A 17,500-nucleotide genomic window follows, 5' to 3' on the forward strand; every position below is an offset into this window, starting at 1 on the left:
TGTGATTTACGTAAAATGCATCCTTTCCTCTTCCTCCTTGTTACGGATCGCAGAATCAGAGATTCCTGGCAGTGAACTGGTTTCAGAGAATATTTTATACCTCCGGCAGACATATTGGGAAATATATGGAGGCAGCAAATCCGTACCGGATTTCTGTGTGCGCGTAATAAGAATGAGCAATGACCTGCTGTTTGTTGCAGGAAAACTTATGGTCCTGTGCGTGGCACAAAGGCTTCGGAAGTCAATAGTCTCTGCATATTCGGGTGGCACTTGGAACAAATAAGTGGTGAGAAAATAATTGTTGATAGATCTGAAGGAGAGCTTGAAAAAGAAATGGGCAAGCTCTGGAAAAAGGCTCATGGTATTGGCATTTTCAAGGCCGGGCAAGGGTAGTAGTCCTGAGCGTTAACAGCAGTTCATGCATGAAGTGTGGCTCGGAGGCTGACTGCCACCTGGTACAGCAGGATCGGAGGTACCAGGATTCAGATCCTAGTTGTTTCACACGCGTGGAATGTTTCATGCTCTGGTGGGCAAGACTGGCTTGGTATTTCCAGAGGACACAAACTCAGTCTCTGAAATCCTCATAGCTCTGGAACAGAACATTCAGACACTTAAATAAAGCATTTTGGGGCACTTTGGAGGAGCGCTAAGACACACCAGGCACCTGCAGAACCCTTCTGGGTGGTCCTTGGAGAAGATCTTTAATGCTAGTGCCCTATATCATCTTTTTTGCCTTTTTTATTTCAGAGTTCGCACTTTCCCAAAAGAGTCCCACCTGGGCCACGACACAGTCCGAGCGCTGATGTACTACGCCCTGAAGGTCTGGAGTGACATTACCCCACTGAATTTCCACGAAGTGGCAGGTAACAACGCCGACATCCAGATAGACTTCTCCAAAGCAGATCACAACGATGGCTATCCCTTTGATGGGCCTGGTGGGACAGTGGCACACGCTTTCTTCCCTGGAGATCATCACACGGCAGGAGACACCCATTTTGACGATGATGAGTATTGGACCTTCCGATCAGCAGGTAGGTCAGGGTGGAGGAGCTGCAGCCAAACACAAGGGCTCCCAGTTTCCCTTTTCTGCTCTGGTGGTTAGAGTGATTTAGCCTCTGCTATGCCTTCACCCCGGGCTTGGGGATCCCAACACCTTCTTCTGGTTGTCCCCTCAGCCTTGCTAGTGAAATGACAACAGCCAGTGTTGAGGACTTTCTATGTTTCTGGAAGCTTTGATGGCATCTCCGTGTTTTTACCCATTCTGTTGGCAGTTGCAGAGCTCCCCATCACCCACCCTCGGTCATCATCTCTTCTGGGATCTGGAAGGTCACACATTCGGTGTGCAGCTGTTGAGCTCTTGGATTGGCAGACTGTATTCTCTGATTTTGGCATCTTTTGGGTGGCTTTATTGCTATATATCCTGGTTTCCTATTTTTAAAGCATATTTATAAGCTGACCTGCCTGGAAAGGGCTCTGTGGTCTGCGGGGAAAAAGCCCCCTGTGAATGCAAGGTTTTTCCTGCCATCTCATGTCTGTTACCTAACATCAGGATGGTTACAAGTTACAGTTTTATTATTTTTTTCTTTTTTTTTTCATCTCATCTGGCTAGAGCAGAGTTTTAATAGGCAGAGGGACTTTCAGAAGCGTGTGTGCCTCAGCTGCGCCAGCCATCTGTGGGGATCAGGTCCCCAACCTTCATGTCGGGCACATTTTGACGGGGTGTCTCTGCAGTCACCAGCTGCTAATTTACTTGTCACACCACCTCCTCCGCCAGCCTCCCAGTGGGCTCCTGCTGCTTCAGCTTAATGATTTTGTTTAGACCTAATCATCTTCTCAGGAACCAGCTAATACCTTCTTTCTCCCCACCCTCTCCTCCCTTCCCACCGTCTGACCTCCATCCATCCCCACTGAGAGTTTGTGGGCAGGAGTGTTCACCAGACGTGCTAGAGGTGGTTTGGGGTTAAGGCTAAAGGTCTGGACAGGCTGATTCTTCAGGATTCAACCTGCTCCTCGGTTCATGCCACTGTGCAACCCCAACTGATGTCTCTTACAGGGAAGGAAAAAAAGAGCATCTCTGCTCTACAGACTTACAGGGCAGGGGCAAGCGCTGAGGTCTGGGAGCTTGCCGTAGCACATGTTATGTGATGAAGTAAGGAATAGGTGCCCCTTTTGTAGCTGGTGGTGGGGGACACTCATTGTGAAACAGACTTGCATGGAGGAGCAAGCTCAGGGCCGGCAGGATCCCTCCAAGCATCGCCGAGGGACAAGGGGCTGAGCCTGGCTGCCCTCTATTTTGAAGGTCTTGGAGCTATCCGAGCTTCATCTTTTATTTATTTTGTTCTCCCTAGCGATTCAAAAATAACAAGTTGGTAGGTGATATAAAAATATCCCCAAGGTTGTCAGTTTGGCATTAAAATGTCAGAAAGCATATGTCTTGTTCTCTCACAGTGCCGGGGAAAACAGCACAGGTTATAAAAATCCTGGCTGTTTACAGACACTGTAAATAATAGTCATCAAGGAAAAAGCAGAATTCAGCAAAAATATCCCCCCCAACACGCCAAGCCCGATGGGGAGCTCTAAGAACTGTGCAGGATCAGCCACGGCTGCTTCTGTGCGACGTCTCCTTTGGCCCCGACCGCAGCTCGGGGAACGTGAGGCTCCCTTGAGCTCTGCTGAGACCTCTCCCACCTCGCTGCCTGTTTATTACAGTACTTGCCATCATGATCTTCGTAAGAACCATAGTTAAAAGCATTGCTGCCCTCTGGTATTGCTCTGCAGGGCATTGCCGGGCAGCGAGGGGCAGCAATTGTACGGGTGCTTGGCCCAGCTGGTGGGAATGCACCGAGCAGGGTCAGTCCCGGACGGTCCTGGGAGCAGCTCCTCCTTCCCTTTGGCAGCGGTGGTGTAGGTCTGGAAAGTAGACATTAACTCCTGTTGCGATCTGACCTGAGCGTTTGAGGGTCTGGAGAGTATGGGATGGGTCCCTGTGCGGGCCTGAGGCACTCGGGATTGGGTTGCAAACAAGGAAATTTGGGGAAAGAGAACAGAGATAGCCCAGACCGAGGGGAAAAAAAATCATGAGAGGATGTATCAGTGTTCAATAAAGTCTCCCTGCTGCCCAGCATGGTGTGTGAGGGTCCAAGTGCTTGCCTAAGGGAGCAGACCCTGGAGCTGCAGCCCCACCAGCACAAGGTGGGGAAGGGGAGAAGATGGGCAAGTCCTCTGGAAACAAGCTGGACACGGCCACCTGCCCCTTCTGCCATTCCCTGGCAGGAGAGCAGTTAGATGAACAGGGTTGGTGGCCGACGAGCAATTGAACATCTCCACTTCTGTCTTTGTGCAGGAAGGCGTTGGAGGTGGATTTGGCCGGGGCAGCAGCGTGCAATGCCAGCGTTGTGCAGGCAGGGAAAGCCCAGGCGAGCACCATGGGCAGGCGGGCACTGCCGGGCGCTCACCGGTTCCTTGGCACATGGCTTTGCTCATTATCACAGGCTTTAACGAGCTCCTGGCTAGCGGCTGCAGAACTTTGGTATTCTGGGCATCACAAAGACTGTGTTGGCAGCTGCTGCGGGGCAGGCGTGAGATGCGGGAGATGGCTGCTCTGGCCCAGCTGCTGCAGCGACGGTTAGCGGGATGACGGATGGCTGTGCCGAGGTCGCTGTCTCAGGCGTTTGTCCAGCTCCTTCTCAGGTGCCATCGGTGATCTGGGAATAAGAGGGGTGATTCCTCAGGCTTGTATGGGGCTGAGGACTCGCGCTGTGGGCTGATGTGTGGCTTGCTTTCCATTTTCATATGATACACTTCAGTCTCCTTTTTCCAACTGGAGAAAAATGTCTTTTTCAAACTTCACCTATTCCAAAGCTTTACTTTCCAGTTTATCCAACATATACCTATACTGCCTCTTATAGCCCACCCTAAACCCCCAAAATACAATCAGCATGTAGTGACTTTTATTTCTATTTTGTCTGTATTTCCAGATGCTCATGGGATGGACCTATTTGCTGTAGCTGTCCATGAGTTTGGCCACGCCATTGGCTTGACCCACATCTCTGCCATAGAGTCTATTATGAGACCTTACTACCAAGGTCCAGTGGGGGATCCTCTGAAGTATGACCTACCTTACGAGGACAAAGTCCGAATCTGGCAACTCTACGGTAAGTTTTGTCCCTTACACAGTTACAGCCTGTTTCTGCCATGGGGCACGCAGGAATAGCTGTTTTCTGGGGTGAGTGGAGCTGGTGGGGAGGATGGTGTTCCCCACTACTTGCTTCTTTGTCTTTACGCATAGGAGTCAGGGAATCTGTGTCCCCCACAGCCAAGCCTGAAGTAAGCAAAACCGATGACCATCCTATCCTGCCAGAGCTGCCAGAGAACCGCTCCACTGTCCCGTAAGTCAAGTTTGTTTCTTTCCTGAAGAGAACACGTAGTAGTGAAGCTTAAGCATCAGTATCTTGCCTGCTCGCTCTGGCTTCGGTATTTCCCTCTGGACCTCTTGTCTTCCAGAAAATACACACACACGCACAGAGTGCCCCTTCTTCCTTGCATCTCCCGAGTCTCTCCTGCGTACGCTGTTGCTCTCTTCAAGCAGCATGTGTGAAGACTGGCCAGCCAGCCCACAACTGAAGCAGTGAAGAGCAAGAACCAAGTTGCCATTTATCCCTTAACTAATTTTTATCATTCAGGGCATGTCCAGAAATTCTGTATCATCTTGGAATGCTTTGCATTTTCCTAAGACTCAAAAATTTTACTCATGTTAATGGAAATTTGTCCCCATCACCCTTAGGTAAACTCATCCTCGCCGAAATTTTAATCAAACTTCCTCTGCAGTATCCTGATTTGTGCAAGCACAACTTCCCTAAATCTTTCCACTCCCTAATGTACCTGTGGGGGTGAATATTGGAACAAGTGGACCGAGAGCCTGACTCCAACGCAGGTTTGTGTTGGCAAAGGACTGCTTATGCTGAGTGTCATCAAGCAACCAGCGTGCCCTCATTAAGGGAAGGTCTGGATCTAGCTTGTTAATAAACATTGGAGTTACTGAATTGTTTTACTACCAGGGCAGCGGGACAGTTAAGAGAAGAGACACTGAACAAAAAGGCAGGAGTTCATGGTCACACACGTTTTTGCCAGATACCAGGAGCGCCCCAAGTGAGTGCAGCAGAGATGGAGCAGGTCACCTTCACCTCCTGGTCTGCCCTCACCTGGAGTGTGTCCTCGGGGAAGTCACTTCTCTCTGTGCCTCAATGTCCCATCTGCAAAGAGGGGATAACAGCACTGAAGAATGAATGACTAGATTATTCCTCCAGTAATAGGACCGAGAAGAATCTAATCTTGAAAAAATACCCCTGTGCTGCAGTTACTTTTCCCACCTCAGTACCTTCTTCACCTCACTTTGCCCTGCTCAGTGCGACGCCCCCAGTACAGAGGTGCTGAGCACCTGCTCTTGGTGGGGGTGTCCCAGCTGCCAGGGGCTGCAGAGGGTCCTAAGGGACCCTTTTCCTTGAACATGCTGAGTGCCATTAGTTATCCTTCTTCCTGTGTAGCTTCTAACGGAACTTGTCCACGAGGCTCTGTACGGCCGTGTTTTGACCTAGAGACATGTCAGCATTTCTCCCTGCTCCTGTAGGAGACCATTGTCTCACACCAGCTGCAGGAGGAGCAGGACACTTGTTTGTGCCAAGCCCTTCTTCCTGCCCCATGTGTGACTGGGAGGGCGGATGGGCTTTGCCTCCACATCTGTCATTTTGTGGCCGAAGAGGGCTGTGTGGTGCTGGCAGCCCAGCACAACTCTTCTGTCAGCAAATTAGATTTATGCTTCCCTGTCACCCACAGCAGCTTTTCTGTGCGTGTTCCCAGCATCCTCTCCTTGTCCTCCATCAATCATCATTTCTCACATGGGCTTCATCGCTCTTTTGGTCCTTCATAGTCTCTGCCTCTCCCACCCATTTTGCTAAAAGCAGCTCAGTTTCTCAGCTGCGACTTGCCAGGTGGCTTTCACCGGGTATCACGTGGCATCGTCTCGCACGTGGAATCGTCTCCCTGTGTTTGGTCCCGGCTGCTTTCTGCTTTGCAGCTCTGTCACTTCTCGCTGGCATTTCGGAGCTCAGCCTTGGAGCGGCAACGTCCCCAGCCACTGGAGCGAGATGCTGCTTGGCTCTTATCCACCACGTGTCCTGCTGCCCAGGGCCAGCCGGCTGAGCCACGCAGTGCCACCGGGGAGCGGCGAGCCAGCTCTGCCCTCACCGGTTACGCTAGCCGGTAGACGTAGAGCGTGTCCCCGCTTGACTCCCAGCGATGGCCTGCGGTGGCCCAGGGAGCGTGTCTGACACAGAGCTGTCTTCAGGCTGAGGGATGCCCAAGCTCACCGTGGAAATCCCTGTGCACATGGCTGGGTTTGAGCGCGAGGAGTGACAGATGGACACAGCCTGTGGTCTTCTGCTGGGGACTCTGGGGACAGGGGAGAGGTGGTCGGCGGGATGGGGGACACCGGGGAGGACACAGCCCCTCGTCGCTCAGCTGCGCAACTCTCCACAGGCTCAGGCGGGATGTGCCCAACAGATGCAACACTCACTTCGACGCGGTGGCCCAGATCCGGGGAGAGGCTTTCTTCTTTAAAGGTAAGCACCTGCTGCCGGCGGTTTTCAGCCGCGTCACCCTGCGGTGGCATTCATGTGACACTGCAGCGGCGGTGTTGGCCAGGCTGGGGTGGGCAATGAGGATCAGCTGGCTCGGGGTTTGCAGCCTGTGGGGCCCGCAGCCCTGGGGAGGTGTCTCTCATGCCATTGACTCCTTTTGGCTCAAATCGAAGGCCTCAGACCGCTAATCGTCCCACGGAGGCTGAGGGCGGGGGATAAGGAAATGTTTATGTCAATGCGAATCCCGTCTCCGATGCAGAAGGACATCAGCTCGTGCCCGGTCTTGTCACGGCACAGCAGAGGAGCCGCCCACGTGGCCGATGGCTGGGGACTCGCAGTGGCATTGCTGGGGGACGGGCAGAGATCGCAGCTAAATGGGGTCTGCGAGGGAGGAGGAGGAGAAGGGACGTGGTCAAGGTATCCAAAAGACTGAGCAGTAAAATTGAGCATTTCTTTTATCCAAAAGGGACAAAACCAGTGAAACTGAAATACAATTTATTTTAAAATAATAAAAATAGATGCTCTTCAACTCAGAGCAGAATTAACCTGTGGGACCTGTGGCCAAGAGCAGTTCAGTGGCACGAGCAGGTTGGGGCTCTGGCGGGTGGTTAGGAAGGAGAGACCACTGGAGGCAAACCCACCTGCCCAGGTCACCGCGGTGCCCACGAGGGACGTGTGTCCTAACACCAGGGGAGGTGTGTGTCCATGTGGCGTGTCCTGGGGTTTAACGCTTCCCTCTGAAGTGACCGGGCTGGTGACAGTGCAGCACAGCACTTGGTACCGTACCACTGATCCATCGCACCGCACTGCCCAAGTGAAGAACTGAAAACTGATATTCACGCTGTCAAAGCCAAAATCTGGGTCGAACCAAGGATGAGCAGAGCAACAGCTCTCCACCGCTTTTTTCCTGGATGCCTCCAACTTTCCCTTTCCTCCCACGCTTCACCTTCCCTAGAGCTGCTTGCTGTGCATCGCTCAAAGACGCCGTGTGTGCCATTGCAGAGCCATCTGGTTCCATGTCAGCAAACACTTGCTGGCAGCGTGTGCCCGGATGTCAACGAGGATCCCATCAGTGCCTTCTCAGCTGCACCGAGCCCGTGGAGGCTGGACCCTGTGGGTTTTCTTTCCCATCTTTCCAAGATGGAAAAATGCCCGCTGGGCACTTCTTTCCATCCCTGGCCACCATTTGGCCACTCCAAAGCCACCCAGCAGGGAAGCAGAAGCGTCTCCCCCAGGGATCGGGAGCAGCGTCCGGGCGCGTGTAACCCATCCGGGTATCGCAGTGCGAGTCTCGGGTCGCAGGCAAGAACGGGAAAAGGGCTCCGGAGAAGTCGATGCTGTCTGTGCCCTCTGGGGAGCACAATACGGAGGCTGTTCCCCTGTGGTATTTGTTCAGATGCCAGCTCCAAAGAGCCACAGTGAAGAAGGGAAAATAAGAGTCAAGAACTGGTTTCCAGGATAAATGGCTGTCTGTCTTTCAGAGGGGAGGGGAAAAAAAGATAAAAAGTGAAGAAAAATCCATCTCAGTGTCTATTTTTGGATATATTTATTGTGCGCCAAAATGCAAATGTAAAGAGCACAGTGTCAGTGGGTGCCAGCTGCACGGCTGCCTCCGGAGCTGGCACCTCCCTCAGAGCCCCCATCGCTGCCACCAAACCATCCTGGGCACCAAGGAGCAGGGGTGTCACCTCTGGGGCAGGATTTTAATGACCTTCAGTGATGAGCTCCCTCCATCGATGGACGTTTTGTTCTGAGCTGGTCCAGCTGGTTCCCTGGCCGGAGAGCAGCCTCTCCCACCGCAAAGACACTGGGACCGGAGCTCCCCGGGGCTCCCAGGCTTGTTGTGTTGAAGGCAACGGTGGGTTCCTCGCACGTCAGAGGTGCCGCTTGCTTTGATTTAGTTGCCTCACTGCAGACTCCTGAAGTTTTCAAACAACTTTGGCCTGAGTGTGTGTCTGCATGGTGCGTGCAGCAGTCTTGCCAAAGGCGGCCAAAGTACAGCGAGCGCGATACGCAGCTGGGATCAAAATCACCTGGTGTTAAAGAAAGCAATTGCCTCAACCCATCATCCATATAAAACGAGACGCTTGGGACAGCAGGACTTCACACTTGGCTTTCATCCTGCTCAGTTTGCCAGCTCAGAGGGTGGTTTTAAATCAAGCTTTTTAAACAAACACAGGGTTGGGATTTTTATTTTTTTTCACCTTTATTATATTTCTGCATGCTAATGGCAACAATTCCCCCACGGATCTGGCTTTGGCTGACGATCGTCCAAGCAACCGCAGCACTTTGGCGAGCAGGCTTGGCCGTGGCAGAACGCGAGCCACGGGCAGACAGGGAATGTCGTGTTAAGAACTCCTTGCTACCTAATTGCTTTATTTTTTGGCTTTTTCCTGCAAGCTTATCAAAAAAACCCCAACCAACCAAACTAACCAACAGCCCAGGCTATGCCTGACTTTGAGGGTAGATTTAGAGCTCGCTTGCCTGCAGTCGCACACCCGCTGAGCCCATCGCTGGCAGAGGGTTGAAATGTCAAAAGCACTGAGGCTTCCCTCCGTGTCTCATGTGAGCCCAGGGCACTCCGAAGTTCAGATACTTATCTGCGAAGGAAGGGACTCCGTCCAGCTGTATTTCTTTCTAAAAAAGTGAAAACCTGGCTTTGCCTAGTGCCTCACTAATTAGAGATGCAGAGATCATCTTTATTTAATTACATGTGTTTCTATCGATGTACAATGGCCACCAAATTTGAATCCTTTTTTTTTTTTTAGCGTTCTTAAAAAGAATCTGTAATTATGGCAGTTCCTACCACATTTGAATGTATTATTCATTCGTGGGTTTCAGTCAGATAGAGCAAATATGCAAACTGGAGCAGAAGAACAAGAATATGATATAAATCCTTATAATTAGAATAAAACCCCCTCTCTGCAGATGTTTAAGTGTTAGAGTTTCGCCTCCTGCATTATTAGGCTAAGATCCAATTTCCATAAAATTTTAAAAGACGGTGTCACAATCTGCTGTCTCTGGAGAAAGGGCTGAGTGTCGTGAATACAAATCTGAAGCCGCATCTTTGGTTTCTGTTGCTTATCCCCCCGTGGGAATCCATGCAAGAGCTGATGTAAATAACATGCAATAATTTCCAAAAGGCAATAACAAATACAAGACAAAGTGGAGAGCTGGCTCTTAGGCATCTCGCTCCGGCTCAGATCTCGCTGTGTGGAGCTCTCCGGGGAAAACGCAGCGCAAAGTGTCCTGCAAAAACTCAGGCTGAGAATCCCAGAGACAGTGCAGAGTTGGGTTTTGAGTTGCCCCTACAGTCATTAAGACTCCTTGGGAAATCCCATGTAAGGCTCCTTCTGCAGGAGAAACTTTGGCACAGAGGACAAACCTGTTTCCTTTTCTGTTACCCAAAATATTCCAGAAATACCCCAAGCCGCACTCTTTTCTAGCTGGGACAGTGTTGCTGCAGGTGCTGGAAGTGTTTGCTTACACCAGCGGTACCTTCAGCCCCTGGGAGCAACACAGGACCGAGGTCCCTGCTTATCCTACACCTCGAGATGGTACCAGCCTCCTTTATTCTGCCTCTGTCGCCACCTCAACCCCTTCCAGTTTTATTACTATAGTTTCTTCCTCCTCTATTTTCTTACTCCCTTTCTTCATTAAAAAATTGGTATTCCCATATTTCATTGTAACATCATACGCACTTCTAAATACGAAAGCAGCTGGGCATCCTGCGTGTGGGAAGCTGTGGGTGCTCCGGGAGAGGAGAAATAGGGATGATAGGGACGTTTCTTTGGAGGCTCTTGCTAAAGGCTGCTGGTGCCTGGTCCCACCAGCTCCCAGGAGGTCCCATGAAGAGCGGGGGGGGAGACGAAAGGCTCCTCTCACCTGCTCCGGTTCAATGGTGCAGCTTCACACTGCGGCCAGGAGTATGACAACTCCAGTGCAACGTCCGGAGGACTGTTTTGATCCCCAAAAGGGGATTTCTTCTAATGACTGCCAGGAATAGAAAGCGCTAGCAGCTGCTGCTGGGAAGCAGGATGCCTGTAATTCGTAGCTCCCATCTCACGCGCTTGGCTTTCTGCTGCTGCCACGTGCCTCGCGCTCGCCTCTCCCCTGGCGCAGGTGGGTTGCGGTGTGGTTCAGTAATGTCCAGTCTGTTCCTCCAGGCAAGTACTTCTGGAGACTGACTCGCAATAAGCACTTGGTCTCCCTCCAGCCGGCTCAGATCCACCGTTTCTGGCGGGGCTTGCCGCTCAACCTGGACAGCCTGGACGCCGTCTACGAGAGAACCAGCGACCACAAGATCGTCTTCTTCAAAGGTGAGAGCGAACGCGGGGCTAGAGGCAGCACGTGTGTCTCCCGATGTAGAGCCCGGTGCCAAGGTACCTTGGCAGCATGGTGGCCTCTCCTGAATGCAGGAGACACCAACGTCAGCCGTTGGGCATCTCCCAGGGCAGGTCCAAGGCCTGTTGTCTATGAGCAAGGCCAGGAGATTCACAGAATCATAGACTAGAAAACCAGCTCATAGGGAGGGCAGGCAAAATGTAGCAGTCGTGTTCCCCAGAAAATAAGGGAAATGTCACTGAAGAAAAATTTCAGCCAAATCTAACTGAAATCTTAGCTTCTCAAAAGTGAAATAAAAGCAGGAACCACCCACGCTTTATGGGGTTTGTGTTCCTTCTTTGGCCTTTTCTCTTTGTAGTATTTGTTGAGAAGCGAAGAAGCCGCAGAGAAAAAAATGAAAACCTGAAGAGCCTGGTTTTGCTAATTATATCTGTTACTATTGTTTTTTTTAATAAGTGTTATAATCCTCTCTGTTTTTTTTTAAAACATCTCACAAGTTTCTTTTAGAAGACCTGGAGGAAAGAGATTAATTAGCTTGTGGTTCCTACACAAATGTCCAAGTCTGCCGCAAACCATCCGCCCGTGCGGGTTAGACATTACCCATGTGCTGAAAGTCACCCAAGCCCTCGGCAGGCTCTTGTTTCAGAAAGGTAGTGCATTTGAGGAGATAAAACATCCCACCCTTCTGTGCACCCCGGCTGGAAATTGCTTTTTGTCTCCCGACCGTTCTGCTGCGAGCACGGTGCAATTATCAGTTTCAGAAGTACTGAACCAGGCACTTCAGAAAGCAATAATTTGGTTTTCATTCCTCCGGCCAGGCTGCAGGAATGGGTTACGTCCCGCGCAAGCCTCTGCGCTTGCAGAAGCTTTTCCAACAGCCGGGGCAGCCCGCCCCACTCTGCCTTTTGGCTAATCAGGGGGAATGGGGCCAGCTGGAGCATGGCAGCCCCTCTGCCCGGCACCGGGCCCTCCCAGGCAGCTCTGCAGACCACAGCGGCGCTCGCTCGCGTCCTTCCCTTCTTCCCTTCTCTCCCTCCTGGGGCTGGACAGACCTCCCGCAGCTCAGGTCCTGGGCCTCCCCCTGGCTGCTGGTTAAATTTGGCTTGCAAAGCCAAAATTATAGCTGTGCCACAGCTGGGGGCTCACCCCTGCCGGGCACAGCGCTCCATGGCCAGGCATGATGTCTGTGTTAGTCCTGCCTAGCTCCGAAGATTAAACTCAAGATTTTCTTTCCAGCTATAAAATACTGCCTCGTTCTCTCTCCCCAGCGCTGTTTCATTGATCTCTGGACAGAAACCAAAGCACACAAATTACCCCGGCCTCTAAGGTCCTGCTGCTGATACATGGGCATGTATTTAAGTGCCTCGTCAGATTTTCTAGAAAAATGACGGAGGAAAAAGCCTGGTCTTTAAAATAGGTTGTGCGATACCCAAAAGGACACTGCAGGTTCCCAAAGAGATGTTGTGCAAGCAGAACGACCCATCCCCACGGTTAGAGTATCACATAGGAATCAAGAGATCTGGGTTCATTTTTTTCTTCTGCCACAGACATGGGCCAATCATGTCATGCTTCATTTTTATCAGAAAAGACCCCATATTGACATTTCTCTCCTGCCCAGGGTAGGGCTGGGGGGTGGCTGTGTGGGACACTTGACAAGCAGTGAGATGCTCATGGGATTTGTCCAGCCCTTGTGCATCCTCCTTACAGCCCTTAAAATCCAGAGGTCCTTCAGCCTGGCTGGCTCTAAAAAGTGTGGTGATTTCTCTTCCAAAGTGGGACTACACTTGGCTTCTTAGGAGTCGAACAGTGGGCAGATAGTGCTCAATTTGCCCGCAAAAGCTGCAGGTAACTTTCTGTTTCTTGCAGCTGGGTATCGGGCAGAAATCAAAGGGGCAGAAAACCAAATGCCACCACAAAGTGCATGAAAGTGACAACTGTACCGACACTGTTGGCATGTTCACGTCCCAGGACCGTCATGTTCAGGAGGGAAGCAGGACTACGCTCCATGGAGAGCCTGACACACAAAAACGCAACTGTTCAAAGACCGAGGTTCCCCACCACGCTGCTGCCTTCCCATCCCCATCCTTCGATGCCAAGAGCTCGGTCCTGAGGATTGTCACGGCAACAGATAAAGAAACATCAGCTCGTCTGCGGGGAATGCTGGTTTCGGCTGTGAAACAAATGTGACTTTGCTCTGTGTTTCTTTCCTTTCCGCAGGAGACAGATACTGGGTCTTCAAAGACAACAACGTGGAGGAAGGATACCCACGGCCCATCTCGGACTTCGGTCTGCCACTGGGAGGAATCGATGCTGCTTTCTCCTGGGCCCACAATGACAAGACTTATTTCTTTAAGGACAATCTCTACTGGCGCTACGATGACCACGAGCGAAGGATGGATCCTGGGTACCCTTCAGAGACCATCCTGTGGAAGGGAATACCAAGCCCTTTAGATGATGCCATGAGGTGGTCCGATGGTAAGTCTATGTGCCAGTTCAAAAAACACAAGAAAAGAAAATGAAAATCAGTGCTTCACTTGCTGTTGAGCTATAGCCCCTTCTACTGCGCCTGCTGACATAAACTGCTCAGCCCCAGATGGACGGCAGTTCCCGGTGTCCGAAAGCTGATGAGGGAGGTGGGCTTCCAGCCAGAGCTCCCCGCGTGGCTCGCTAAATGTCTTTGTAATTTCTAGCAGGCAACAAAAATATCCTGCGGGCCTAATAATTTGCTTTTCTTAAAAGAACACAGTGGATGTTGCTTTGCAGGGATTTTTATCCTAATATGTGCTGGTTTGCTTTTCACTGAATTTGTTGTCATTGGATTTTTAGCTAGATATATGAGGATTGGGACAGAGAATATTTTTAAAGGAGATGTTTTCCCCAGAGTTATGATTTATTTTCTGTGGTTGAGATTTCTCAGTGGTTTCTTCTCACTGAAAAAGCCACAAAAATTTTGTCACAGGAGATGTTTAAAACCAGCCATTCGCTTACAGCAAAGTGGCACTTCCAGGTTTTATTTACTGGCGACCTAACAGCGTAATAGCAACCAATAAACTAGGCAGAGGGGAGGGACATTTCCAGAGGCTTTTCAAACTGAATTCCCAAAGCTGTTGAGAGCGACCAGCCGTTCACATGGGTAGGAGTCCTCTGTGAGCGTGGGACCTGCTTAGAGAAATCACAGCCTCCCAGTTCAGAGTGGAAAAAATGCCCTGAGAGCAGAAAGTTCCCAGGGCCCTGCCAGGCTCAGGTTATTTATCTGAGCCCAGGGCGAGCAGCAGCACCCTAGGTCATTAACAGGCATGCGAGGTCTTCTTCAGCCTTACCATGCCTTGTTACAAGACTAGCCGCTGACGGCCACTGAGAGATGCGAATGGTGTGCCCAGGAGTGGATTTACTAGTGCTTTTACCCTGCCCATCCTCAGGACCAGGAGGATGCATCTGCTCTAGGACCCACCATAGAAGAGGTGACATCTCACCACCTGCCTCCCTCTGTCTGGTGGCTCCTGGCTGGTGTGAGAGATCCCAGACGGGCATAGCATCATCTTTTAGAGCATCCCACCAGCAGCCGCTGTGCTCCAGTGGTGAGAGAGGGTGCTGGCAACAAGCCGTGGTATCGCATCTGCCTCCGCGCCCCGGGGCTCAGCTGGGGTGGGAGGGCTCCTCTGCGGCTCCAAGCACTCCTCTGCCCTTTCCACTGGGAGAGCAGCTATCGCCGCTCACCTTGCCTTTGGGTTTTGGTCTCTTCGCAGGTGCGAGTTACTTCTTCAGGGGCAAGGAGTACTGGAAAGTGCTGGACAGTGAGCTGGAGGTGCAGCCTGGCTATCCCCAGTCCATCGCTAGAGACTGGCTGGTGTGCAGCGACATGCAGTCCGACTCCCCAGAAGCAGCCGGGAGCAGCAGGACTGGGGCACGCTCCAAACCAGGGCAGCACGACAAGAGCCGCTCAGAAAACGGCTACGAGGTCTGCTCCTGCACCTCGGCCTCCCCGTCCCTCCGGGCTTGCCCCGTGCTCAGACTGTCGGCCAGCGTCATGCTGGTGAGCCTGTGGACCGCAGCACTGGTGTGTGCAGCCCTATGACACCTCATCCCACAGACAAGACAGCGCCATGGTGCTCCAGGGAGGGGAGGCGGATACGATCCCGTGATGCAAACTGTGGCACGCAGAAAAACATTCCTAGGAACATGCCGGTGAAGGGTTTGAATTCTCCATGAGAAATGAACAGCGGTTTTTGTTTTTCTTTTCTTTTTAATTTTAGTTTAATGGTCTAATAACAGATTTTGAGTTCTGCACCTTCTTATTTCCCCATCCGGTTAAAGATGAGAGCAGCCTAACATTGAATTTAGAAATGTTCCGTAGAGATGTGTTGCTTTGGATGATTAAACGCAGCAAACGAGGGCGGGGAGAGCTACTGTGATTGAATGGGAACAGAAGAGATGCTGCTGAGACAGATGGCAACACCCCGGAGGAAAGGCAGCCAGGCTATAGGCGCCAGGCGGTGGTTATATGCTGACACAATGTACACATCCTATTGGATGTACTAGGTAGAAAGAAACTTTGACTCCACTAAGATTAAGTGCAAGGTGATTATTCTACTGTCAGACCTGCTGTGGTCGCTGATGTCTCGGTAACCTGTATCAGTTTCTACGGGTCACAAACACCTTTGCCTGGCAGAGGGCAGTGCAGCTTATCTTTGTATCCGAGTCACTTGGGTTTAACGATTTCTCTAATAAACCTTGGCTGCCTCCAGAGATCTCCCAGTCCTCTGCCGGACCAAGCCTGCCACCTGCAGTCAGGTGCTGACTGCGGATGCTCGGGAGCTGCCTTGCCTGGGCAAGGAGCAGCTCTGCTGGGTGCAGCCACACGAGACGCAGTTACACCCAGTGCCCCAGCCTAATCCCTGCTCTGAACTCCCGCTCTCGGAGTTCCTGTCTCAGGTTCTTTCACGTTTTGGGAGGGATCAAGATGTATCACATTTGTCTGTGACTGTGTCACACCCGGCTGCGCCGCCGAGGATGGGCGGGGAGGGATGCTGCACAGCCAGCCTCAAACGCTTCTTGATGCCTCTGCCAGGAGTTTGGAGTGACAGAGGCAAGGTCAAACGCTGGATTAGGATATTCCTGGGGGGTTTTCTCACTGCTAATCTGTTTCCTGCAGCGTAATTTGGGCATCTGAGAGTCTTGAAGATGGTGAGTGAGAACCTGAGCTAGAAATCATAGAATTATAGAATGGTTAGAGTTGGAAGGGACCTTAAAGATCATCTCATTCCAACACCCTGCCCTGGGCAGGGACACCTCCCACCAGCCCAGGTTGCTCCAAGCCCCGTCCAGCCTGGCCTTGAACCCCTCCAGGGATGGGGCAGCCACAGCTTCTCTGGGCAACCTGGGCCGGGGTCTCACCACCCTCACAGGAAAGAATTTCTTCCTGATATCTAAATCTCCCCTCTTTCAGTTTAAAGCTATTACGCTTTGTCCCATTGCTCCCCTCCCTGGATTTCCTGGAGCCCCTTTAGGGCCTGGAAGGGGCTCTAAGGTTTCCCTGGAGCCTTCTCTTCTCCAGGCTGAACCCCCCCAGCTCTCTCAGCCTGTCCTCACAGCAGAGGGGCTCCAGCCCTCCCAGCATCTTTGTGCCCCCCCTCCGGATTCACTCCAACAGGTCCATGTCCTTATGGAAGGACCTGCAAGAGAGATGTCAGGAAGGTCAGGGTCCTCCAGTCTGGTGTTGTCAAGGGGTGTTAAAGGAGAGAAACAGGCAGCAGCCACTGGGACACACTGTTCCTCTCTGTCCTGCTTCTGTAAGGCTCCTACAGAAATGTCTCTTGCTGCCTCTGCCAGGGCCAGCCCCTGGGGGGGACCCAGCAGCAGGCAGTGTCACTGTGGGACCCGAGGCTGCTCCCCTGGCCCCGGTGCCAGCCAGGGCGCTTGCCATGGGGTCAGGCATAATGCAAAGCCCTCTGTGGCACAGCACAGAAGTGCAGAGTTGCCTCCTGATACTAAAAAGGGACCCCCTTGCATTTTGCTCTCTGCTGTTCGCATTTTTTAAATAGTCCCAGTCATTCGCAGGGTGCAGCTGTTTCCACGATGATGTGCTACAGTGTGATTTTATGGGGCATGAGTCCATGGAAACCTCCCATTAAACCATTAAATATCCTTTAAAAAAATACAAACCAAAATAATTTCATGCATAGCAGCTCCCTCTGCTGAGCAAAGCTGCATCTGGTGCCCTTATTGCATCGGTCTTGCTCTGCCCGAAGCAGCTCCCCATCCCACCTCCGCCTGCCCGGCCGAGCAGGGGCTGCAGGGAAGGGCGCGGGAGGTGGCCATCACGGGAGATGGGATTTTTCCTTCGGTTCACATCACTTTTCTTCCTCTCCCCTCTCGAGTCAAGAAGACATCACTTTCAGTCCTTGCTGGGGTGACACTAAATGAATGTCAGCATGTTATAGATTCTCTTAGAGATGAGGCCGGGTAGGAGCACAGCATCATGGGGAAGACACCCTCCTCTTTTTTTTTTTTCTTCTTTTTTT

The 17,500-nt window shown here is 51.7% G+C and overlaps 1 protein-coding gene across 1 annotated transcript in view; it reads left to right on the forward strand.

Moving 5' to 3' along the window:
• Nucleotides 1–16,618, forward strand: part of MMP17 (matrix metallopeptidase 17) — a 68,149-nt gene extending 51,531 nt beyond the window's left edge. The window contains exons 4-10 of the mRNA XM_063351370.1: nucleotides 748–1,031; nucleotides 3,978–4,154; nucleotides 4,289–4,388; nucleotides 6,535–6,617; nucleotides 10,802–10,954; nucleotides 13,197–13,454; nucleotides 14,726–16,618. Coding sequence (XP_063207440.1) covers nucleotides 748–1,031; nucleotides 3,978–4,154; nucleotides 4,289–4,388; nucleotides 6,535–6,617; nucleotides 10,802–10,954; nucleotides 13,197–13,454; nucleotides 14,726–15,054 — 1,384 coding nt within the window. The 3' untranslated portion in view covers nucleotides 15,055–16,618. The remainder of the gene's footprint in view (nucleotides 1–747; nucleotides 1,032–3,977; nucleotides 4,155–4,288; nucleotides 4,389–6,534; nucleotides 6,618–10,801; nucleotides 10,955–13,196; nucleotides 13,455–14,725) is intronic.
• The last annotated feature ends 882 nt before the right edge of the window (nucleotides 16,619–17,500 follow it).

This window comes from Chroicocephalus ridibundus, chromosome 13 (assembly GCF_963924245.1).
Source record: "Chroicocephalus ridibundus chromosome 13, bChrRid1.1, whole genome shotgun sequence".
NCBI classification, from domain to species: domain Eukaryota; kingdom Metazoa; phylum Chordata; class Aves; order Charadriiformes; family Laridae; genus Chroicocephalus; species Chroicocephalus ridibundus.